This window comes from Megascapheus bottae, chromosome 3, assembly GCF_031878675.1.
Source record: "Megascapheus bottae isolate mThoBot1 chromosome 3, mThoBot2.hap1, whole genome shotgun sequence".
Classification (NCBI taxonomy): Eukaryota; Metazoa; Chordata; class Mammalia; order Rodentia; family Geomyidae; genus Megascapheus; species Megascapheus bottae.
Genome location: NC_143511.1, coordinates 48744072 through 48769901, shown reverse-complemented (window position 1 = coordinate 48769901; position 25830 = coordinate 48744072). Strand labels below are relative to the sequence as shown.

General features: G+C 38.8%; 1 protein-coding gene across 5 annotated transcripts in view; it reads left to right on the top strand.

Moving 5' to 3' along the window:
- The window catches only part of Slc24a2 (solute carrier family 24 member 2), a 233696-nt gene that overhangs the window by 122187 nt on the left and 85679 nt on the right, over positions 1 to 25830 (top strand). For 4 of the 5 annotated variants that reach the window (XM_090330047.1, XM_090330050.1, XM_090330048.1 and 1 more), the window contains exons 3-4: positions 20496 to 20534; positions 23899 to 24007. In XM_090330047.1, the coding sequence (XP_090186173.1) occupies positions 20496 to 20534; positions 23899 to 24007 (148 nt within the window). The remainder of the gene's footprint in view (positions 1 to 20495; positions 20535 to 23898; positions 24008 to 25830) is intronic. The other variant, XM_090330049.1, reaches the window with a different exon arrangement.

Here is a 25830-nt window from a genome sequence, read left to right as displayed (position 1 = left end):
TACAGATTTGGCCAATGTAACCCACATGTTCACACACGTTTATAGGTTTAAAAAAAAGGCATCTTGATGTGTCCACGCGCCAACACATTTCCAAAGTGTCTACCTTATTGAGTGGCAATTTCTACCACCTACCTGGATGATGGTTGATATCACAGGGCGCAGCCAGGAGGGTAGTCTGGACCTATTCATATGGCAACTAGAGAGAGTTCTTTCTTTTTATTTTATTTTTATTATCGAGGTAATGTATAGAGGGGTTGCAGTTACATTTACCAGATGGTAGGTGCATTACTTCTCACATAGTGATACCCCTTCTTATGTTTTTGCCCTATTTCCCTCCCCCATCCCCTCCCAATCATCTGTTTCCCCTCCCTTCCCTTTCCTATTTCAAATAAACAGATAAACATATATACAATATACCAGGTAACAAAGTCAGTTATAGTAACAATGAGATTAACCAAAGGGCAACAAAGGAGAAAAGAAATAACACAGTACATTAAGAACAACAATCACTCAAGAAAAAGCTCTTGTTTCCATATCCTAGAGACCCTTTCATTTAGTCTGCAACTAGAGAGAGTTCTAAGGGACATATCAATGCATACAAAACCTCTTATTAGTCTAGGCAAACAACCAGCACATATCTCTTCCACTGTGTACAGCTGGCCCAAGCAAGTCACAGAATCAGCCCAAATAGAAGAGAGTAGAAACAAACACCTTCTGATAAAGGGTAGATCTGCAAAGTCACTGTTGCAAGGGGATGTGGATTAGGGAGAGAGGAACAATAATTATAGCCATTTTACAAACAAACTACCACAGTTATTTAAGTTGGAGATCTCATTCAATTGCCTATAATAAAGTAGCACTTTTGAACACGAGCAGCATGGTGGAAAGAAAGGAATGGTTCTCTTAGAGAGAACCATTGTGTGGGTATAACCATTTGCAAATGCAAAATGGTGGTCATTGATGAGAAAATTAATAAAATTGAAGCAAATTACTTTCCCATCTGGGATAATAATCACTTACTTGCCCAGTTCTGCAGTTTTGTGAAATTAAAAAATCTTGACCAAAGTTTCTGAGATCCAGGATTCATTCAGAGATTAAAATTCTAATAGAACAACCAGCCATCATTGAGTTTAGATAGCTAATTGCTCCAGTTGTACATTCCTACTGTTTTATATCCTCATGTAGCATTATTGAGTGCCTATAGGGATTGAGGTTTTGCATCTATCATCTTATTTATTTTTTATTGTAATTAGTAAAAGGGTTACATGATATTTGCCAGATAGAAGGTGCATTAATTCACATACATTGATACCCTTTCACATGTCTTGGTACCCATTCTATCATCTTATTTAATTGGATTTTTTTTTTGCCAGTCCTGTGCTTGAGCTCAGGGCCTGAGCACTGTCCTTGGACTTTCTCAAGGCTAGAGCTCTACCACTTGAGCCTCAGCACCACTTCCGGCTTTTTTCTATGTATGTGGTACCGAGGAATCGAACCCAGGTCTTCATGCATGCTAGGCAAGCACTTTAACCACTAGGCCAAACTCCCGGCCCTTAATTGGATTTTTTTTATCAGTCGTGAGACTTGAACTCTAGGCCTGGATGTTGTCCCTGAGCTCTTCAGCTCAAGGCTACCGCCCTACTTCTTGAGCCACATTGCCACTTCCTAATTGGATCATTTTTTAAAAACCTCACTGAAATATTTGTCTTCAGTATTTTACATTTATAACTCCTGACCTGAGAGAACTTTCTTTAGTAACTAGCGAAGAGCCACAGATCTAGTCATGGATAGAACCAATACTAAGATTTTCTAGTATTCTCAGTATTATCCTACTGCTTTATCCTTTCCAAGTATACTATGTTTGTTTTTAATACCTAAAGTTATAAATAAAATGTGAAAATCAAGCTTACTGGAAAATAATTATTCTATAACCAAAAAAGTAAAAAATGAAACGAATTACATTAGGTTCTCCCTCACATATGTCTAAATGCTTGTTCTATTTGTGACAATAAGGAGAGCAGGAAAAGAGGAAATTATTAGAATCATCTGCTAGATGAATATCTCTTGACAGTAAAGATAAATTCAATTTACTAACTCTAAGATGTGTGTATTGAATAAAAAGAGGTCATTTAAAGAAAAAGTGTCTTCACCCAACTGCTATCTAATGGTCTGAGAGTCTGGGCCAGCCCAGGGATTAACAATCTCCTAATTCCACCTGGCCCATAGCTTCAGACCTGCAATGATAGAGAAACCCCTGTTTCCTGGTCACAGCCCTGAGTGTTAGACCCAGGTTTACCAGGTACATCATCTATGGCATTTGCTCTTAACTAGGCCTTACTGTGCCTTTCTTTCCCCAACAGTAAAATGGGATTGATCATGTTCAAGGAGCTATAAATATTAAATGAGATAATGCATCTAAATCAAGCTATTCCCATACTAAGTACTATTGATTGATCTCTCACTGTACATTTTCAACAAAAGCTAGCATAACACACATATGGCTCTTATTTGTTAATGCTCTCCTTATCTTCTGTGCCATGTATCAACAAAACACCAAATGGGATGGACTAAGGACAGATCCGAGTTCTAAACTCACCCCTTCCTGCTGAGTTTCTGGCTGTCCTTAATCCATCCAATGACTTCATCATTCTGAGCTTCCCTTCCTTCCACCTCAGAACTGGAGAGCCTAAGGAGATACTATTTTTTGATCATTTTAAGACAGCAGTGAAGAACCCAAACCCAGGCTCCTTTCAGCCCTTGTTTATTCCTCAAGTATGAATGAGACATGGTGCCCAATTTCCAAAATGTCCAAACAGGTTAAGAAGGCACATTTTTTTTCCTTTGGGGGAGTCAGGGAATAAGAAAGGGGCTCTTCCTTAGTCTCATGTGTCTTTTTAAGGTAAAGAAACCACAGATGCCAGCTGCACTCAAGGCTACCAAAGCTCTACAGAGGGGCAGCATTTAAAACAAACACCACCGAGGAAGTGGATGCCTGATGTCCAGAGCAGACCTTTGGCACCTTGCCTAGTCTGTACCCACTGAATAGCGTTAGGCCATCTGCAGCAACATTCGAGCTCTTTTCTGAAGAGTGTGAACTAATTGAGAAGCTGTCAGCATGTGTAAAATGCTGCACATTGCCTTCTGCTTTCCCTTTCCTTGGCCAGATCCCGTTTCAGTGCCACCAGGCTGTCAATTGAATGGACTGCGTGGATCGGTTTGAAATTCTTCCTTTTTTGTCAGTGAACAGTTGCTAATAAGTGCCCTTTGCAATAGTGTCTTCCAACCTCCAAAGGATAAGTATCTTAAAAGCAATAAATTGGTGCTTTTCAATTTGGGGAGGGAGGGTTATGAATACCTTTAGAATTGAATGGAAACTTTGGATGCTCTTTCTCCTGTCTCCTGAAAATAAGTGCACGCAGATGAAACTTGGCACATAGTTTCAGATGTTTCATAAACCCGATCCCCACATACACACACACATTCACACTATAGACCCCCCAATTAAGAACTTGACACGAGCTGTGAACCAGGGACTCACATCTGTAATCCTCTGAAATCGGGAGGATTGCTGTCTGATTCCACATGGGAAAAATCTGTGAGATTCTTATTTCCAATTATCTGCTAAAAAGTCAGAAGTATAGGGGGCCGAGAACGTGGCCTTGTGATAGAGTGTCTGCCTAGCATGCACGAACACTGGGGTTCAATTCCTTGGTACCTTATCACATATACAGAAAAAGTCGGAAGTGGTGCCGTGGCTCAAGTGGTAGAGCACTAGCCTTGAGGAACGCCCAAGAACAGTGTTCAGGCCCTGAGCCCTAGAACAGGCAAAAAAAAAAGTGTAGCTGTGGCACAAGTGGTAGAGCACTTGCCATGAATATTTTTAAAAAAGGGAAATGGGGACCAAAACATAAGGAGGGGTATCAATGTGTGAGAAGTAATGCACCTACTATCTGGCAAATATAACTGTAACCCCTCTGTACATTATCCTGACAATAAAAAATAAAGTGAAAAAAAGCTAATGGATAGCACCTAGACCCTGAACTCAAGCACAAGTGCCATCACAAAAACATTAAAAAATAAATAAAAACTAGCGCTTGTGTTTAAAGCTGTGTGGATGACATTATCCACCACCATAAGTTAATACCACAAAGCAGTTCACAAATGAGTACCTGTGTCTAGAATAATGTTTGCATGGGATGAAATGATTTTTGCTAATCTCATGGATTAGTGGGAAAATAGAGAAGAAAAGAGATTTCCTACAATGTATATATAATTTATATGTACTTAATGACTAGTTTTGAAACAAAAGTATAGCCATATACAAAACTGAACATGTTATAAAGAAAATGAAAACTGCATTAGAAATTATTGATATATGCTAGAGCAACATGTCACTTATTACTGTACATTCATGTAAAATGTATATTCAGTAGTTAAATGATTCCATGGGAAATATGTAAAATGCTTAGGGCTGGGCCTGGTGGCACATACCTACAATTTTAGCTACTCAGGAGGCAGAGGCAGGAGGATCAAAAGTTCAAGAACAACTCAAATAAAAATAGTGGGGGGAGGGAAAATCCAGTCTCAAAAGCAAAATTAAAAGAAAAAAAAAGACTAGAGGACCTAGCTCAAATGGTAATTTGCCTGGCATGCACAAAACCCTGGATTCAATCCCAGCAGGGGGGTGAGGGAGATGAGAGTTTATAGGTAAAGGTAACATGGCATCTACTGTTTAGTTTAAAATTATTTAGAAAAACATAAATATATAACTATATGACAAAACAAGTATTGAAAATGTACTAATGATAGACTGTAGCTTGTAGAAATGTGACTGTTCTAAACATTTTCCTTGTTCAAAATCTTTTTTTATATAAATATTGAAGAATGAACACAAATCCATTACTTTGAGAGAAATGTCAGCCTCAAGACTATCCTTCCCTTCTGGACTGGATTTCTTTTTCTCAATTGATGAGCACCATTTTTCCATTAGCTAGTACAGTATTTTTCATTGCAAATTCCTATATCTAATGTTACTGTAATTTCAGAAGTAGTCAGCTTTCAACATCAATACCCTGCAACATTATATGATTACTATCAGTATTTAAAATGTTCTCTGAGTAATAAGCTTGCACAGTAAGGCCTGCTACAAAGTGAAGTTTCCAGAATTATAGGATATTCCCAATTGCCAAAATCAGAGCTTAGCCCAGCAGTAATTAGACCAGTTTTTTATGAGGGAAGTCTGCTCTCCTGTCATTTTCTCCTAACAGATTTTTAATTCCAGCACTGAAAATAATACTGTAGATTTGGCCAAGAAGATGGTGCTTATTCTACTGTGGGTACCTCCTGGCTCTATTTGACAGTAATAAAATGAGGATTTACAGAGTGCGTTTTCTCCATTTCTGTTACTATGAGGGTACACCTGTTTTCAATTGCACAAAATTTCTATTGTGTTGTCAGATAACAGATAAGATATTCCTTAGGAGACACAGCTACTGTCTATAACCAGGATTTTAACTCTGAGTCTGAAATTCCAACCTTGTCAGTCCATTGCTATTTCATCTGTATGAACTGAGTACTTCAGATAGTGACATATCTCAATTTCCTTTCTATTTTTTTTTGCACTTTTAAGATTAGGTAAATTTTTCCTTCATAAGATTAGAGGGAAGGCTGGGAAGGTGGCAGAGTGGTAGAGTGCTTGTCTAGCATGCATGAAGCCCTGGGTTTGATTCCTCAATACCACATACACAGAATAAACTGGAAGTGGCACTGTGGCTCAAGTGGTAGAGTGCTAGCTTTGAACAAAAGAAGCTCAGGAACAGTGCCTAGGCCCTGAGCTGATGCCACAGGACTGGCAAGAAAAAGAAAGAAAGAAGAAAGAAAGAAAGAAAGAAAGAAAGAAAGAAAGAAAGAAAGAAAGAAAGAAAGAAAGGAAGGAAGGAAGGAAGGAAGGAAGGAAGGAAGGAAGAAAGAAAGAAAGAAAGAAAGAAAGAAAGAAAGAAAGAAAGAAAGAAAGAAAGAAACATTAGAGGGATTTATGACACTAAACATTGTGGTTTCTTTTTTAATCATGTACTTTTTGTTTGAAGCAAAGCTAATGTCTTAAAGCTTGATGTTTCCTTAAATAGTTCGAAGATTAGAGGGCTTATGCTCCTTGAATAAATTTTGCCATCCAGGACAAAAGAGAAATTCAGTGTTCAAGGTGTCTTTTTATGTCTACTTGGGTAAAAACAGTGGTACCTTGGATCAGGTACATATTGGCATTAAGGACCCATCGTTATATCTGCCAAGCATGCACAAAGCCCTAGGTTCAATCCTTACCACTGCAAAAAGTACCCATGTGGCTTCAAGTTAAGTTGCCTGAATTTCAATCCCAGCTCCTTTCATACTGCCTGTATAACTTGATATGTTACTTAACCTCACTCAATCTTCCTTTTAATCTTTAAAATGAGTATAGTAACAATGGAATATCCATGAACAAAAATAAATCATGACCAAATATTCTAATTTCTCATGGCTACACTAGATGTTCTGACCTAATATTATATAATTACATACCCACTAAGTATTTGAAAAGTCATACTGTGCCCCATAACTGGATACAATGACTATATCAATTAAAACTAAAATATACCTAGAAAACAAAAGAAAATAAATATGCTTGGACTGGTTTATTAAAGATACTAAAAGAAAAAACTAATCTTACCTTATACAAAAATGATAGATGGATATGCATCTATCATATGCTTAACTGAACATAAACAATAAAACTACTAAGATTTCTGTAAAAAAGAAAAGAACAAGATAGAACTGGAGAATGTCTATCTTCAAGACCTAGCATCAGGCATAAGACTAGACAATGGATTTTCCAGCCTTGACATTAAAATAGCAAACAATTACAAAATAGGAAAATATAAGTACAATTATTTTGCAGAAGAAATTCTACAGTGGCAAGTAATTACATGATAAGATTCTCATAAACCACTAGTGATATACACATCAGAATTCATCTCTGCTATTAGTGCTTCAGTTCCAACCGAGCCACCAAAAGGAAGATTGGCTTCCAACTGAAAGTATACTCACAATAGATCCCAGGGATCTAAACAAAGAAGTTTTTACAATTAAGACGAAGCTACATGCAGAAAACTAAAGTTGGATCCTTCTATGTCACCCTGCACCAGGATTAATTCCAAATGGATCAAAGACCTGGACGTAAAAGCAGATGCACTGAAAACTTTACAAGAAGGAATAGGAGATACACTAGGTCTCCTTGGCACAGGGTGAAACTTTCTTAATAAAGACCCAGAACCAAGACATGAGAAAGGGTATCAATGTATGTGAAGATCTTCACCAACCATACAACAGACAAATGCCTCATTTCTAAAATATACCAACAGCTCAAAAAAATGAATCTCTCCAAAACAAATCTTCAAACAAACAACCATCCCATTAAAAGTTGGGCTAATGGGCCTGGAGTTTGGCCTAGTGGTAGAGCGCTTGCTTAGCATGCACTAAGACCTGGGTTCGATTCCTCAGCACCACATACATAGAAAAAAAAAAGCCAGAAGTGGTGCTGAGGCTCACGTGGTAGAGCTCTAGCCTTGAGAAAGTCCAAGGACAGTGGTCAGGCCCTGAGCTCAAGCCCAGGACTGGCAAAAAAAAAAAAGTTGGGCTAAAGACTTAAAGAGAGACTTCTCTGAAGAGGAAATAAAGAATAGCCTATAGACACATGAAGAAATGCTCGACATCTCTAGCCATAAAAGAAATGCAAATCAAAACAACTTTGAGATTCCACCTCACTCCAGTTTGAATGGCCATGATCAAGAAATCTAACAACAGATACTGGTAGGGATGTGACCAGGAGGGGTCACTACTACACTGTTAGTGGGAGTGTAAACTCATTCAACCACTATGGAAAGCAGTAGGGTGGTTCCTCAAGACTAAACATAGAGCTCCCCTATGATCCAGCAATCACATTCCGTGGCATTTACCCAAATGTCCAGAAACAAGATCATACTAAAGCCACAAGCACAAAGATGTTCATTGCAGCACTATTTACTATAGGTAAGATATGGAACCAACCTAGATGCCCCTCAGTAGATGACTGGATGAAGAAGATATGGTACTTATATACAATGAAATTCTATGCTGCCATCAGAAAGCATGACATCACCCCATTTGTAGGAAAGTTGAATGATTTGGAAAAAATCATATTAAGTGAAGTAAGCTAGACCCATAGGAACATAGGCTCAATGGTTTCCCTCATTTGTAATTATGATTACAATAGCTCAAAACCTAGGTACATAAGGTTATATAGGATGAGACTAAATGAATGATCTCTAGGGTATGGAAACAAGAGCTTTATCTTGTGTGATTGTTGTTTTTAATGTGCTGTTATTTCTCTTCTTTTTTTGCTCTTATGTTTAATCTCATATTGTTACTGTATCTGACTTTGTTACCTGGTATATTGTATATACATTTATTTGTTTATTTGAAATAGGAAAGGAAAGGGGGGAGACAAGATGATTGGGAAGGGTGGGGGGAGGGAAGTGGGAACAAAAACATGAGAAAAGGTATCAATGTGTGAGAAGTAATGCACCTACTACCTGGTGAATGTAACTGTAACTCTTTTATACATTACCCTGACAATTTTTTAAAAAGGAAAAAGAAAAAGACTGTGCTAGGGCCAGGAGCATAGCCTAGTTGTAAGACTGCTCAGGTAGCATGCACAAAGCCGTGGATTCGATTCCTACCAAGAAACAGCCAGAAGTGGCACTGTGGCTCAAGTGACAGAGTGCTAGCCTTGAACAAAAAGTGTCCAAGGAGAGTGCCCAGACCCTGAGTTCAAGCCCTAGGAATTGCAAAAAAAAGACTGTGTTATACAATTCAAACTATTTCTGTGGATGTAAACCCTTACACTGGATCCCCTACCTCATTCTCTATTTGCTCATTGTAAGTTTCCTGTTTGAGAAAGCTTGTTTCCCTGCAAAGCTCTGGTCCCACCACTTGCAACAAGCAATGAAAATATCAACTGATATTGAATATCAGTATGAATCTCAATATATATGCAATATACAAGACACTATCTCTCAAAAGCTTACTGTTTCAATGAAGCAAGCAAATCAGTATACATATGCAATCAAGAATAATGTGAAATGATCCTATCCAATATACAAGACACTATCTCTCATTTCAGTGAAGCAAGCAATTCAGTATACATATGCAATCAAGAATAATGTGAAATGATCCTATCTAAAAGAGCAGTTCTAAGAAGGGAGATTTGACATCATTGCATTTCCACCAAGATGAGAAAATAGTGGCCTGTCAGAAGTACATATTCCTGATAGTTTGAAAGAGAATGATGCACCAAGTACTGGGATATTAACAGCATCAAAAGTCAAGGGGAATTAAAAAACTGGGCATCAGTGGTTCATGCCTGTAATTCTAGATGCTCAGGAGGCTAGAAATGTGAGGATTATGGTTCAACTCCAGCCCAGACAGGAAAGTTCATGAACCTCTGTTTTTCTTTTTGTCATGGGGCTTGAACCCTGGCCGGGGCACTGTCCCTGAGCTCTTCAGCTCAAGGTTATTACCTTACCCCTTGAGCCACAGTGCACTTCAGGTTTTCTAGTGATTAATTGGAGATAAGAGTCTCACGAACTTTAGTGCCAAAGCTGGCTTTGAACAGCAATCCTCAGATCTCAGCCTATTGAGTAGTTAGAATTATAGACGTGAGCCGCCAGCACCCAGCTGATGAACCTCCTATCTACAGTAAACTTACCAAAAAGCCTAAAGTGGAGCTGTGGCTCAAATGATAGAGCCTTGAGCAAAAGAAGCTCAAAAGTGCTCAAACCCTGAGTTTAAGCCCCCGGACTGATTTTTTTTAAGTCAAAAAAAAGTGACACAGATCCATGCTGAGCTGAGAAAAAAATTTTTGCCTTCTAGCCTCACTATAATTGACCAGATTGGCTCATTAAATATAAATATGTATGAATAACTGAACTTATTTATTATTAAAATATGCATTATTAAGCATCTAACACCTCTGGGTGAGGTGCCATAGAGTTATATAAACTGAAATAGATATGATCTGTGCCCCCAGAAGAGAGAGATACGATGTACAACATAAAGTAATGAATAGGAAAGAAGAAACAGTGTGAATGGGACATGCGAATAGCTAACCAGTCTGCAGAATGAAGAGTTGTGCCCCACTTTTAAAACTCCTATCTGTGGCATGTATGATTTTAGCTGCCTCCTGGCCTCTCTTGAATACAAATCAAGAGGTAGAACCAATTTTCAATAGAAGTACATTCTCAACAAAAATTCTCCAATGCTTATTACTTGTGCCTCTTGCTGTTTTCCTCAAGTTGACTTATTTGCATTCATACTATTAAATATTTACACTGGATATGAGGTTCATTTGCATTCTAGAAATGTCAAAACTAAATTTAGCAAATCTTGTGTCTATATTTTTCTTTCAGGTTATAAAAATTGTGTCAGGGTCTTGAAGGATCAGAACATGGTGCCAATATGATTTCCAGGATCAGAAGTTACTATTTCTATTCCTAAAGATATTCTTTTATATCTAGAAGATGATAAATATAAAAATTAATTACTATCCAGGTGTGGTGGCTCACACCTGTAGTCCTGAGACTACAGGTCTCAGGATCTGAGGATCAAGGCTCAAAGCCAGCCCTGGCACGAAAGAACCTGAGACTCTTATCTCCAGTTAACTCCTAGAAAATGGGAAGTGAGGTTGGCTCAAGGGTAGAGTGGTAGCCTTGAACTGAAGAGCTCAGGGACAATGCCCAGGCCCAGGGGTAGGGCGAGAGCCTTGAGCTGAAGAGTTCAGGCCAAGTTCAAGCCCCATGGCCCACAAAAAAAAATTAATTACATGTATCAAAATTACTACATTATATTGCATTAACTTTATAATAGTCTTTTTCTCCGGGACCTCGATGTTTCTTACCCTTTTGAGCTCTTAAGTCTTTGAAAATGTATTTTTAAAAAAAATTGGCAAGAAACTTTGTTTCCAATATTATTGTGGAAAATCACACTTCTAGTTTTATCAGAGACACAAGCCACTTTAAGCATCTATTCAATGAATTAAAGACCGCTATATGTTGAATTTATACTTTAGTAGATGCAGTCTACTACAGTACTGGGGTTGAACACAGGACCTTGTGCTTGCTAGACAGTTCTTCCATTTGTCTCTAGTCCTTTTTACTTCCATTATTTTTGTTCTGTTTAGGACACATCTAAGTCTGTAAAATCTAGAGTAGTGCCTGAAATACATTATGCATACAATCAATGCTCTAAAATATTGCTAAATGGACAGATAGGTTTTTATTATTTACAACATTGCTAATCAATGTATATATTACTGAGTCTTCAAACACTGTAAATGATTTTTCCTTTCTTCCTTCCTTCCTTCCTTCCTTCCTTCCTTCTTTCCTTCTTTCTTGCTTGCTTGCTTGCTTGCTTGAGCTTGTTATTTCTTTGAAACAAAACAACGTCAATGGTCCCTTAAATGTCAGAAATTACCTGAAGACTAGCCTATCTCTAGCCACAATGATAAGTGGGGGCCCTAGAGAGTCCTTTCCCCACTCACTGATCAGCTGTTGACTTCTTAGTGCAAGTCAACTTGATATATGGAAAGGAAAATTTACACTGTACCATTCTTTTTTAACAGTTATCCCCTCCCTCATTTTTCCCACTTCCCCTCCTTTGGCCCCCTCCCCCTCAAGAAGTTGTCAAGTTCATTTCCAACACAGTATCTAACGAGTGTCACTGTTTCATCGGTTCACTCTTTGTCCCATCATTTCTGTGATTCCCCTTCCCTTCTCCAAGGCAGACAAGCTGATATATAAGACAAAGTGTACAGAAATAAAAAAGAGTGATAACAGGGAATACTATTCTGAAGGTTATAAGACGGTCCTCCATGATCTTCAAGAGCTAAAATTATATTTTTTAAATCCTAACAGTTGAGTGCTGGTGGCTCATGTTTGTAATCCTAGCTACATAGTAAACTGAGATCTGAGGATTATGATTCAAAGACAGCCTGCATGGAAAAGTCCATGAGACTCTTATTTCTAATTAACAATCAAAAGGCAGATGTAGAGCTGTGACTCAAGTGGTAGAACACTAGTCTTGAGCACAAAAGCCCAGGAACAGTGCTCAGGACACACACACACACACACACACACACACACACACACACACACACCATAATAGTTGTAAGTCTAAAATAAATGTGCTGAAAGAGACAAAGAATAAGAAAAGAACTTCCCTACTTCCTCTACTGCCAAGTACTAAAACACAAATATAACAAAGCAAAAATATACCAAATGAATACAAAACCTGTCATTCCAAATTCTTAGCCATTACCTGTCCTCTATTGGAGGTCAAAGTTCATAAATACTTCTTCATATTTTTATTGCATGTGGAGGTGTTCTGCCTGCAACCTTCTCACCACATGTCACTGCAAGGAAAATTCTACATTCTTGTTTACCCAACACTTCAGAAAAATCTGGAGTTGAGCTGCCTAAGAGCCAGGCTTTGCCTTATACTACTCCTCTTATACTACTCTATCTATGGTCATGGATTAATGAGGCAAACTTCTTCAGCCTCAGAGTCCTCATGTACAATACTTATTATTATAATTCAATAAGTTAATATATACATAACACTTGGCATATATTGAGCTTTCCACAAGTATTTCTGTCTTTGATGGGCTGAACCCACCTATTTGCTATGATTCATTTGGGGAGAGGGCAGTGGATCCTTTACTGACAGAGAGGCCACAGCTCCGGGTGCCTGTGTAGCTCATGCACCCATGCCAGCTGATGGCATTTTAAGTAGCCACAAGCAGGGACTTTGGAAGACGCAGATATGAATACTATTGTGGAGGAACATACAACTTCCTGTACTGGTGAGGCTATGGGAAAGAACATCGCATGCTAATTTTGTGGAAGGCATTTGAAGAACTACTATTTAAAGATTTGTGGTAATACCCCAGTGGAATGCATGTGATGCCTATTCAGATGGCAAGAAGAAATTTTAGGACTTGTATTCATTTTTAGCTTAAAAAAAACAGGAGGCTGAGATCTGAGCATCAAGGTTCAAAGCCAGCCCAAGCACTAAAGTCTGTGAGACTCTTATCTCCAGTTAACCACTAGAAAACTAGAAGTAGTGCTGTGGCTCCAGGGGTAGTGTAGTAGCCTTGAGCTGAAGAGCTCAGGGACAGTGCCCAGGCACAGAGTTAAAGCCCCACAACTGACAAAAAGAAGAAAAGAAGGAGGAGGAGGAGGAGGAGGAGGAGGAGGAGGAGGAGGAGGAGGAGGAGGAGGAGGAGGAGGAAAGAAAGAAAGAAAGAAAAAGAAAGAAAGAAAGTGCTATTGACTTAATTATTGACAGTTAGTTATACATAGATAGGTACATAGAGACAGACAGACAGACAGATGCTAGTGTAGATTTACATCAGAATATCATCTTTGTTCAAAATGTTTCTGATAATGGATATAATCAATATAGTTTGGAGACACTGGTGTATACAGTTGTATAAGTTTGTCAATGATGGTCCAGGACTGTATCCTGACACTATAGTGGCACCTTTGCCTTACTGTGGATTCCCAAACTGAGTTTTCAAGCAATCTCAGAGTAAATTTCAATAGATATATCTTCCTGTCTTTCTGACAAGTTGCATCTCATGGGATGAAGGTATTTTCAAAGTTGTGAGGGGGCTTTATTTCATTCTTCAGTCAAATCATGACTTTCAGTAGGGACACAGGGGCTTACGCTGAACATATGCACAAATATCAGAGAATTTTCTACATTTAGAAAATCTACTGATCAAACCAGGTCAGTAAGTCACAGGAAATATGTGGTACTGACCGAGCCAGTGTTGTTTGTAAGGTGCTAATTTGTGGAACAGGTCAGTGGTCAGAAGTCAAGGACATAAAATAAGTTGTGTCACTTGCCCTGCCACAGCTGCCAAGCTGGGACATGCCCACATGGCCATCCTCTAGTGTCTTATGAAATGCTAAACATCCTCACTGCTGAGCCTGCTTTGCTCAGACGCTGCCCTATTCCCGAATCCAACTGATAGCATGAGACTACATTTTTTAATATGTGATTTGCCATTCTTTTCCTAACACCCAATGTTTATGTACCCAACATTGGTCTAAGCACTTTATATGTATTGACCCATTTAATCCTCATAAAAACCCTCTGAATTAGGTACTATCATTATCTATTTTTACAGATGATAGAATTAACTAATGAAGGAATTGAAGTGACTTGCCAAGAACACAGACTGTGGGAATGAGCCCCACAGTCTTAGCCTGAATTCCCTGTGACAATACTCCTCATCCTATTTTATTTTTTTTCTTGTATGCAGTTATTCAAAAGGCAAAATCCTGTTCAACTATCTTGGGCAATTTCTCCTTCACTCCTTTCTTTGGAGATATTTCTACTTCCTTTTCTAATTTTTAGAATAAAATTTATTTACTTATTTACTTGCGATAGCCTTTAAGTACTTGTACAAAGGAGTTTCAATTCGACATGTCAGTTTATAAGCATAATGCGTCATCACCAAGGTCACCACTTTCATCATTCTCTCCCATCTCCCCCAACCCCACCCATCCCTTCAATTTACCTACTTGCAAGCATCTTTCCACTGTCCCAAATATTTCATGATCATGAAGACTGTTCAAATAAATGACCAAAATGGTCTATTTCTGAAATGTGAGACTGTTGTAGGAGGAATCTTATGTAGATCTTCTTATTTAAATCATTTCTGCCCTTTCACTCCATCCCAGATCTGGATAAAACAATTGTTTTTGTTTTTGCCAGTCCTGGGCTTAAGCTCAGGGCCTGAGCACTATCCTTGGATTTTTCTCCAGGCTAGAACTCTACCACTTGAGCCTCAGCACCACTTCTGGCTTTTTCTAAGTAGGTGGTATCAAGGAATCGAACCCGGGTCTTCGTGCATGCTAGGCAAGCATTCTACCACTAGGCCAAACTCCCAGCCCCATAAAACATGATTGTAAAGTAGGTAGTCCTACGTTCTTTACTTCCAGATTTAGCACCCTGTTAATCTAAGATTCTTGCTTTCCTGAAGAACTGAGATTGTAGGGCAATTACCCAGAAACCCATAGAAAAATTTGAATTTATATCTCTTAGTCTATTTTTCCTGTGGGAATTTATTTAATCTTTAATGTTGTGGGAACATGATAAGACATGTAAATGAAGGGAGAGGGAAATGGCTTTCCATCTAGCAAAGATGATAGGCGATAGGGTTCCCCCTCCTTTTAGATTTTAGGCTTTAGATGTCTAAGTCTTCCCCCAAAGACTTTGAGGTTTATTGTCTTAGGAGAATATTTTGAATATTTTTGTTTATTATACAAAAATGTAGTGAAATAAAATGAAGACACGATTTCACACCTTCATATTAACTTTTTAAGTGAAAATCCAGCCATTCAAGAAATCCTTCACTCAGCCTTTCGATTTTTAAGATGTTAAAATTAATACTATTTAAAAATTGAGGTTAATATTTTAATCACTTGCATATTTCTTTTCAATTATCTTCATAATACCTTTTAAATGTCTCTCCATGGGCTTAATAGTGCCCCCTTGGTCTTTGACCTATTAATTCATCTTTCAAGACTTAATAGAAGACTATAGTAATGCAATTTAATAGTCACTGCTGAACTTTCCTGACAAACTACTTATCTTCCATCTGTAGTGGATGCCAAGCCACTCACCTAGAAAATCAACCCTTACTTTATACACTTGTCTCCTGAAATATAAAACCTATGTGGGAACAATGATGTCTTTGTGTGATTTACAAGTGGTAATTACTAGTCAGAGAAAACAGGGCATGCAAGTTTCTTCTTGAGTGGTCCTGAGATATTTGCTTGAGATATTTGCCTGGTTTTAATAAGTAGAGATGATAATTGGGTCCTATATGTACAATAAAGTTTTGAACAAAGTTATATCATATTCAGTAAAACTATTTCTCAACTAGTGGCTGTCCAGGGTCAAAGGAAGAGAGATGACTGAAGGACTTGAGAATGATTTCAGTCCAAACAAGTACTTCAAAGTGCATTATTTATTTTATCATCTGGGCAAAATCTGGACACACTTAAAACAATCAGGAAATAAGTAGCAGAAGTCCCATAGAGAATGGGATTTTACCAGGAAAGACACAGATATTAATGACATCATTCCAGTTGTTCAATTTAAGGAAAAGATGGGGGCAGTGGAGCTGGGTGAGATGGGATAGACTGAACAAAGATTTGAATTGCAGAATTCTCTTATAAGTAAAAGACGTATTGCACACATGCTGGCCTAGTAGAAGTTGTGTTGTTATAGAAAGAGGGGCAGCTTGCTTTGGGGCGCCAGAGGTGCAGTTTGGGATTATTCAGGGTCTAATTTGTGGATTCTGTTCATTAATCATGAAAAATTGCTATGTATACTGGAGACTAATATAATAAAACTTGCCTATACCTGGCATCATCTTCAAACTGACCACCAGGAGCTGGGCTTTCAAATTACTGTAGCCCAAATGGATAGTTTCTGATGCATTAGACTATATCAAGCAATAATAGATGGCATTAAAATTGGATGATAAAATGGGATGATTAAAATTGTAAAATGCGTGGTGTTAAAATGAAAAAAGATTTAAAAAGGATGCACAATAAGAATGCCAAGATTAGTCCTTAAAGTCTTTTCAATTTTCTTCTCAAAAAAAGTGGGCAGTTGGCCAGGATGTTGGCCTAGTGGTAGAGTGCTTGCCTAGCATGCACGAAGACCTGGGTTCGATTCCTCGGTACCACAACCAGAAGTTGTGCTGAAGCTCAAGTGGTAGAGCTCTAGTGTTGAGAAAGTCCAAGGACAGTGCTCAGGCCCTAAGATCAAGCCCAGGACTGGCAAAAAAAAAAAGGGGGGGGTGGAAGCTTTCTATAGCATACAGTAGAATAAACTCTCCAGATATTCAATGAATGTGAAAGTAAATCATGACACTGAGGCCAACCCAGCCCCCAGCCACCACTTGTCATTTCCAATGTAATGAAAGCTCCCTTAAAAATTGAACCTCTAATACAAACTGCAGGATGGTGACAGGATTGTGCAGCCATTCAGCATGCAAGTCCAAGGGAGGTGAGCATCAGAAGCCACCAGCCCACGTAAGGGCACTGATCCCACTTCCCAACAGAGTGATATAAAAGGAAAATGGAAAGACATTTTTTTTTCCTGTGGATCATGGAGCTTGAACTTAGCCTGGGCACTGTCCCTGAGCTCTTCAGCTCAAGGCCATCACCATACCCTTGAGCCAAGCCCCACTTCCCGTTTTCTAGAGGTTCGATGGAGATAAGAATCCCAGGTTCTTTTGTGCCCGGGCTGGCTATGGACCTTGATCCTCAGATCCCAGCCTCCTGAGTAACTAGGATGACAGGTGTGAGCCACCACGCCCGGCTGGAAAGACATTTTAAGTGGACTCTGCTTCCATTTGTGTATCGACCTAAATGTGTATGTTTTAACCTGGTATGTATTCATGTCTGCAAACTCTTATTTCAAAGAAAAGTAATGATGTCAACTTCTGTTGACATTAAACAGTGGGAAGTTTTGCAAAGGATTCTAGACCTTTCTCCATATTCCTTTCTTTTTCTTTGTAGTCTCTGTACAAGGCATGTCTCATCCTCTTATTGTATTTTATGATCCTTCTAGCTTATGAGGGGGAAAATAAAAGGAAGTCAACAGGGTTGATTTTTTTTTCTTCTTTTCATACCAAAAGACAGTTTTCAGCTGGGAGGGAGCTGGTAGCTCACGCCTGTAATCCTAGCTACTCCAGAGGCTGAGATCTGAGGATCATGGTTCAAAGCCAGCCCAGGCACTAAAGTCCATGAGACTCTTATCTTTTCCAGAAAACTGGAAGTGGCACTGTGGCTCAAGTGTAGCCTTGAGCTGAAGAGCTAAGGGACAGTGCCCAGGGTCAGAGTTCAAGCTCCATGACTGACCAAAAAAAAAAAAAAAACCATGATTGGGATGGGGTGGGAGGAGGGAAAAGGGAACAAAAACATGAGAAGGGGTATCAATGTGTGAGAAATAATTCACCCACTACCTGATGAATGTAACTGAACCCCCTCTATACACTATCCCAACAATAAAATAAAATAATTTTTAAAAAACAATTTTTGATTCTTTTAATTCCTCAAATAATTTTCTTAAACATATTTTTAAGAATTCAAAATTATGGTCAAAATAAACTTCAGTACACATTTTTGTCAAAAAAAATTGAAAATTCCTAGCTGGTAACACTTTTGTTCTTCTGAATTTTACTCCTTTTTTTCATCTCACTCCATTCATTCATGCTCTGTGATATCACTGGAGTATCAAATCAACTCATAATTATTTCTCCCATTTAGCCACAAGGTGTAAATTTGCTAACTGAAAAGTATATTCTGACAGTTGATTTCAATGTATGTTCAGAGGCTGAGTTTGCTTCACTGGAAAATTTTCCTAAAGGATTATTTTCTAAAATACAGAGTCATTTGTTGAGAGCTGGCTGATATTTTAGAGAGAGACAGAGACAGAGACAGAGGGACAGAGACAGAGAGAGAGAGAGAGAGACAGAGAGAGACAGAGAGAGAGAGATGAATGGACCCACCAGATAGAAACAACCTCATAAGGTGCCTTTCAGAGCAAAGAAAGAAAACAAAAAAAACAAATTCCCATTGAGTTCAATTACCAGAGATATTTTCAGATATATTTTCAGAGATAATATTCAGAGATATTTTCTCTCTGTTTTTCTTTTTTGTGCAATTCTATTGTTATGATAAAGGTGATATGCAGAGGGGTTACCATGACTTATGTCAGATGAAAAGAATAGATCTGATTGAAAGTGTTTCCTTAGAGTGTTTTTACAGAACTCATTAAGAGCTATGACAAATTTAATGGTGTCCATAGGCTAACTCAACTACCAATCTAGTGTCCTTCTGTCTACCTGAGACACAGAAGCTTTCCATTGGTCTATAAAAATGTTCAAAACTAGAATACATTATATTGATTCTAAAATTTCAAGAAAGGTATCTCTGCAAAAATCAAGATTAGCAAATGTCTAACTAAACATGTATAAAATATTTAATATCACTTTCATTAAGTAATTTATTCTTCTCAAAATACTGCATTGCGGGGCCGGGAGTTTGGCCTACTGGTAGAGTGCTTGCCTAGCATGCACGAAGGCCCAGGTTCGATTCCTCGGTACCACATACATAGAAAAAAGCTGGAAGTGGTGCTGAAGCTCAAGTGATAGAGCTCTATCCTTGAGAAAGTCCACGGACAGTGCTCAGGCCCAAGCTCAAGCCCAGGACTGGCAAAAAAACAAACAAACAAACAAATACTGCATTGCATGTAAAACCAAAACAAGGACTTAGTTTTGTCACATTCCAATTTTTTGAGCACAGAGGTCATAAATTAAATGAGTGTCACACAGCCAATAATTTGAAATTCAGAATGATCAGAATTCTCTCTAAATTTTACACAGGGATGGACACCTTTTCTGTGGTGTGGGACCATTTTACAACTCTTTATTTGATATATGTGGTAGGGCCTATATATGTGGTAGGGCCTAAAAAAGAAGAAGCTTGTAGGTCCTAAAACAAACTCTGTTCCAGTTACTTTTATTTTAGATGTCTGCTCAGGTTGCTGGCAAATGGTAAGAGCAGTGGTCAAAACCTGAGGGAACATGACCCCCAGGCATTGCTGGAGAGGTCCCAGGATGGCGTTCCACACTGTGTTGGCAAAGCATTCAGATGGCTCTGCCAGTGAATCTCAATGTCTCCTTGTCAAGCCCCATGACCCACAAAAAAAAAAAAGAAAAAGAAAAGATGGATAACCAGAATTCCATGTGCGATCATCCATATCATGGGGCTTGTACTCTGGGCCTGGGTACTGTCCCTGAGCTCTTCAGCTCAAGGCTACCACCCCACCACCCCTTTAGCCACAGTACCACTTCCAGGTTTCTAGTGCTTAATTGGAGGTAAGAGTCCCATGGACTTTAGTGCCTGTGCTGGCTCCTCAGCCTCCTGAGTAGCTACTCAACATGAGCTACTGCACCTCGCTGAAATGAAGTTTTAACATAATATTTGTAATTAACAATATGTCTTAGAAACTTTTCTCTATCTTAATGCCTATGAATTTTGTGTCGTTGATGACATAGTATTCCACTGCATGGCTGGAATTATAATTGATTTCACTATTCTTTATTACCGACCATTTGAGCTGGCCATTCAACATTGACTTCTCAGGAAAAATTATCATATGCTTAAATAAATGATTATGTGTTGTCTAGGGATATACAGACCTTGCCTCTTATCATGGCTTAGATCATCCTAGGAACAGGAAAAAGGAACTCTATATGAATGTATATCATTACATGTAACTGTATGTGTAATTCAATATTTATTTGTCTTTTGTTTTTGCCTTTTCTTCTTATACAGTCATCTGCAGCCGGGGACAAGGATGAACCGGCTCTACCGGTAGGAAGGAGTAGCTCTGTCTTCTTGTTCCTGTGCCTGTGGAGAGCATGGGGATGGGGTGGGAGGAAGGGAGGCTATGTCTCAGCAATCATCCTCTCCCTTGGAATATCTGAATGGCTTGATCCAGTGGACCTATCCATACCCTATCCTACAATGAGTAGCAACTGGATATTAACTGGCAAGTTATTTTTGGTCCCAGGTTTCAAAATTTGGAATTGACCCTTTTATAGCAGTTGAAAAAGTAAGAAATTTCCAACTTCTGTTCCAAGGGGTGTTGAGCTGATAGTTGGGGAGAACATACAATCACTGCTTGATAAGTGTTGCTTTGTACGTGTGGGTATCTGCATGCACACACATTTTGACTGAAACTTTCTTTTGATCCTATCAAAAGAAATGTTGCATGAGACTTAGATATTCAGTATAAATAGAATGCCTGATAGAATGCTTCAAGCTTTTCTGTCAGTATAATACCATGGCAGAGTTCTTCTAGATAACAACTATAACAGCAATGACTATGAAAATTATTAACTATCGCATTTTCCACTTCCTATCCAATTAACACTTCTATCACCTTTCATATTGTGCATCACGGCAAGCAGATGACCTTGTGACTTTTGTGTTCAGTCCTTAGTGATTGCATTTGAACTTTATTGAAGTCTTCTAGCCTTGCTCATAAACTATCTTGAACTTTAATCATGAGTCTTCTATAGCAAAATAGCACAATGCGTTTACATTTTTTACGAAGTCAAACACTAGGGGCTAGCTACTGGAGAGAATGACATTTAGAGGATCATGATTCAAGGCCAGCCAAGCAGAAAAGTTTGCAAGATCCTTTCTCAGCTCACAGCTGGGTGCGCTGATGTGTGCCTATAAGAGAGTATCTTGATTTGACAGAGGCCATCCTATAGACAAAAGACCATTCACATAGGGAAAAGCTAGACACCATGATGTACACAAGTGATCCCAGTAAATACAGGAAGCCTAAAGCAAGCAGATTATAGCTCAGGGGAACATCTGGGAGTTGAGGGTGCAGGATTTTTATCAACAATAATCAGGGAGAAAACAGGCTGGAGGCATAGTCCAACTGGTAGAGTTCCAGCCCAGCAACTATAAGACTCTGAGTTCAAAACAGAAGAGAGAGAGAGAGAGAGAGAGAGAGAGAGAGAGAGAGACAGAGAGACAGAGAGACAGAGAGACAGAGAGACAGAGAGACAGAGAGACAGAGAGACAGAGACAGAGACACAGAGAGGAAGGAAGGAAGGAAGGAAGGAAGGAAGGAAGGAAGGAAGGAAGGAAGGAAGGAAGGAAGGAGAAAGAGAAAGAGAAAGAGAAAGAGAAAGAGAGAAAGAAAAAGCTCACTTTTAGTTTTAGGTCTGGAACGACTTGTTATGAAGATACTCAGGATCCTATCTTTCCTCCTGTGCTCAGACCAAAAACTTAAGACTTACTATATGAGATTCAGAGAAGATGGTTCAATTAACACGACCTTCATCACTGTTTCTCTTTTACAGGAACTAATGATCTCATTCACAGCTGAAGCATAAGTAATCCCTTCAGGGTCTTCTCTGAATCTTGTTCAATCGAGAATATAATTTTTAATAAAATAACAAATATACTGACAATCACACTAAGAAACTCTAAGAAAGTCAATCTTTTCCATGTACTTCATGATGGGTTTTTACTCATTTTTCAGACTCATTTACACTCATTACACTCATTTCATATTTAGGATTTCAGGATTTTAATGAGCATCACAAAATCAGGGATGCATGTGCAATAATTCAGAAATATTGCTCATAAGTTAATCAAGGTAAAACAGATCTCTCTCTCCTTTTTATTTGTACTTGTTTATTTTTGGTGGTGAATCATGCCTCCAGCTCTTCTTTGCTTTAGTTATTATTCAAATAGGTTCTCACATGGCCCACACCACCATCCCAGCTGACTGAGAATTAAAGGTACTAGCCACCCCAGCCAACTTTAACCACATTTATTTACTTTTTTTTTTTTGGCCTGAGACTGAGACTTGAACTCAGTACCTGGCGATTGCGTGTACCAACTAAGCAAATCCTTTAACCCCATTTGCTTACTATTTAACTTGGTGGTCAAAGATGTGTATTTAAATTCTGAAGATAAATTGGTCTAAGATACAGCTCTTTTCAAATTCATTTAATTATGGCATCTCACAGGATTTTTCCTGGGAAATTATTCTTTGGGTTTGGAGTATGGTTGAATATTTTAGAAAACTCTGTAATATAGAAGGTGAGAAGACTCAATATGAGATGAAATTTTTAGTTTTAAAATAACTTTATGTTTAACTTTTGAACTGAATTTTCAATAGGAAATTAATTCATTGATATTGGGTAAATCAGTCTTATAAAACTTGATTGCCTCTGAGCAGGCACAAAATCTATCAACGGAGAAAAAGAAATTTGTATTCAGGATTAAAAATATCTGTCGAAATATAGAAGGCTTTGGGTGCTATTTTTTATTATTCGCCTTTGAAGATAAGAGAAAATGAATTGGCAGAACTTCATCTCTGAAAGCTCATTCATCCTCTCTCTAACATCACTTTTATTTGGACGGCTCACAGGAGTTTGTGCAAAGCTAGGAAAGTGCTGCTGAATAAACACCAAAATACTTTCTAGGTTAGAGGAATGGTTCCCAAGGTAGAGAGGAGGTATTCCAGGAGTTGTACAAGATGCTCCTTTGGGAGGCAAAGAGAAAAATTTAGCATCCCCATCATTTACTTTATGTATCATTCATCATTCATTGGAAAATGTTCGGTATGCTGATATTTAGTGTGTGTCTATAGAGATGTGAATATGAATGTGGATATTAATATACAGATAGACCTCCTCAGAGATTTTACCCATAGGATGCTCAATCCAAATTTTTTAGAGACTATCAAATAATTTAGTAGTAATCTTTGAGAAAGGCAGATGTGAAGTTCCTGTCTTTGCTTTTTGTCCGTGTAATCTGGACACATTTTACTTGATGTAAAGCACGTAGAACATTGCCTGGAATTTATTAATCCTCTAAAAAGCTTGAAGCAATAATATCATTTTATTGAAAAGAATGTGAGAAAGCCATTCCTTAGGACATTTGAGCCAGTAACGAAGCTTGAACTCAGGACCTTGCACTCTTGCTTGGCTTTTCTACTCAAGGCTGATACTCTGCCACTCCAGCCACATGTCCACTTCCAGGACTTTTGAAATATGCTCTGAAAATCATTGACTTGTGTGTATGATTACATGTGCTATCATGGGACACAAGGCAATGACCACAAAGTAGATGACAACCTTATCCTTAATGCCCCATCCATACATCTCAGAGAACTAACAGTATCTTTGGTTTTTCTGCTCAGGTTAAGCCACGTCTCCAGCGAGGTGGAAGTTCTGCCTCCCTCCACAACAGTCTCATGAGGAACAGCATCTTCCAGCTCATGATCCACACTCTTGACCCTCTTGCCGAAGGTAAACATCAGGCTTGGCTTTGGGGGGTTGCTTAGGGGAGAAAGACCTGTTCACAAGACATGAATATCCTATGATCACACAGCCTGTCAATTTCCTCCACTAGAGAAAGCCCTGACCCTTTGCAGTGCTTTACCTGCCATGATTTAGTTCCTGATAGGTAGATTTTGAACTAGTAGACTATGAGGCTTTGTGCTGATTTTGTCTTTTGATGCCTCTGGCATAAACACAACTTGTTATAAGGCAGAGGACAGAAAGGTTTGCTTCCCCTTCCAGGTAGAGTATCCATTTTCCTTTATCATCCTTTCTAAAGTTCAAAATAAAATTGTGTGTGAAGATAAATTGCGTACCTTAGAAAGGAGAGCAACTCACATCTGTAATCCTAGCTACTTAGGAGGCTGAGATCTGAGGATCAAGGTTTAAAGCCAGCCTGGGTACTACAAAGCAGTGAGACTTATCTCCAATTAATCACGAAAAAATGGGAAGTGGGGCTATGGCTCAAGTGTAAGGTGATGGCTTGAGCTGAAGAGCTCAGGGACAGCACCCAGCCCCAGGGTAGGGTGGTAGCCTTGAGCTGAAGAGCTCAGGGACAGCGCCCAGGCCCAGAGTTCAAGCCCCAAGACCCACAAAAAAAAGTAAAAAAGAAAAAGAAAGAAAGAAAGAAAGAAAGAAAGAAAGAAAGAAAGAAAGAAAGAAAGAAAAAAAGAAAGAAAGAGGGAAAAGAACTCTGACTTGCTAGGGCCATGAGCAGTGACTGCTGTGCATAGTATAACATTAGTATTGTCCTGAGTCTGACAGATGGAGGGGGAAGGGAACATTTAAAAGGCCCTAAAATAGGATCAGCAATGGGAGACCCAAAAGAGACCTGGCTCACCTCCCAAGGTAATGCTAAGAATCATCACAAAGAATCCAGTAATTTTCCCTCCCAGTTATTCTGTTACAGTAAAGCCAAGTGTATCCTATTCCTTCAATTACATAAGTACAAAATCCAATCGAGGGGGTGAATTTGTTCAAAGTACATTGTGTATACGTTTGGGAATGTTACAACGAAACCCTTTTGCATTGCAAATGTATTTTAGCTCACAAATGTAATTTATCTAGTAGACAGCTATCAGATATCTCAAATAAGCATCAGAGTTTTGCCACACACAAAGTGGTAAGATATAACCAAGTCTGTCTGCCTGATATTTACATGGAAACTAATTGGGATCATGGTAAGAATAGGGAGAGTCTGAAAAATAGGCACGTGATCTCGAAAGCACACCCAGATCTCTGATGGCAAATCATGTCCATACACGATCTCCCCCGATATCAAGCTCTATAAGGAATTTCAGGGGGTACAGACAAGAGAATCATGTGCTGTAAAGAAGCCTGGAACCCTAAAAGCAGCTCCCTCAATCCTATCTTTCCTTGCTAGATATCTACTTCCCACTCTAAAATAACACCTGGAGAACCCAACGTCACCTATTGCAGAGCAGGGAGCATTTGGTTATGAAACTTCTCCCTGCTATTCCCCGAGACTATCTAGCTGACATGTGATCTAATTGATATCCCCTGAGGAAACCTGCTACACAGGTTCTGGGTTCTATTTACTAGATGTGATCATTAACTAGAGCCATTCTAAATATTGCTACTCTCTTCATCCACTTGACTAGAGGATTAGGCCTAGTCACCAGCCTCCCTTTCTTTCTATCAGGTTATCCCTGCAAAAATTCGCAGGCCAACTGCTTTCACTCCTTCCTCTTGCCTTTAAGCACTCAGGTGGGCGTCTCTAGAAACTGGTGTCTTCATCTGTAGTGACGTTTTTCTTGTTGTTGTTGTTGGGT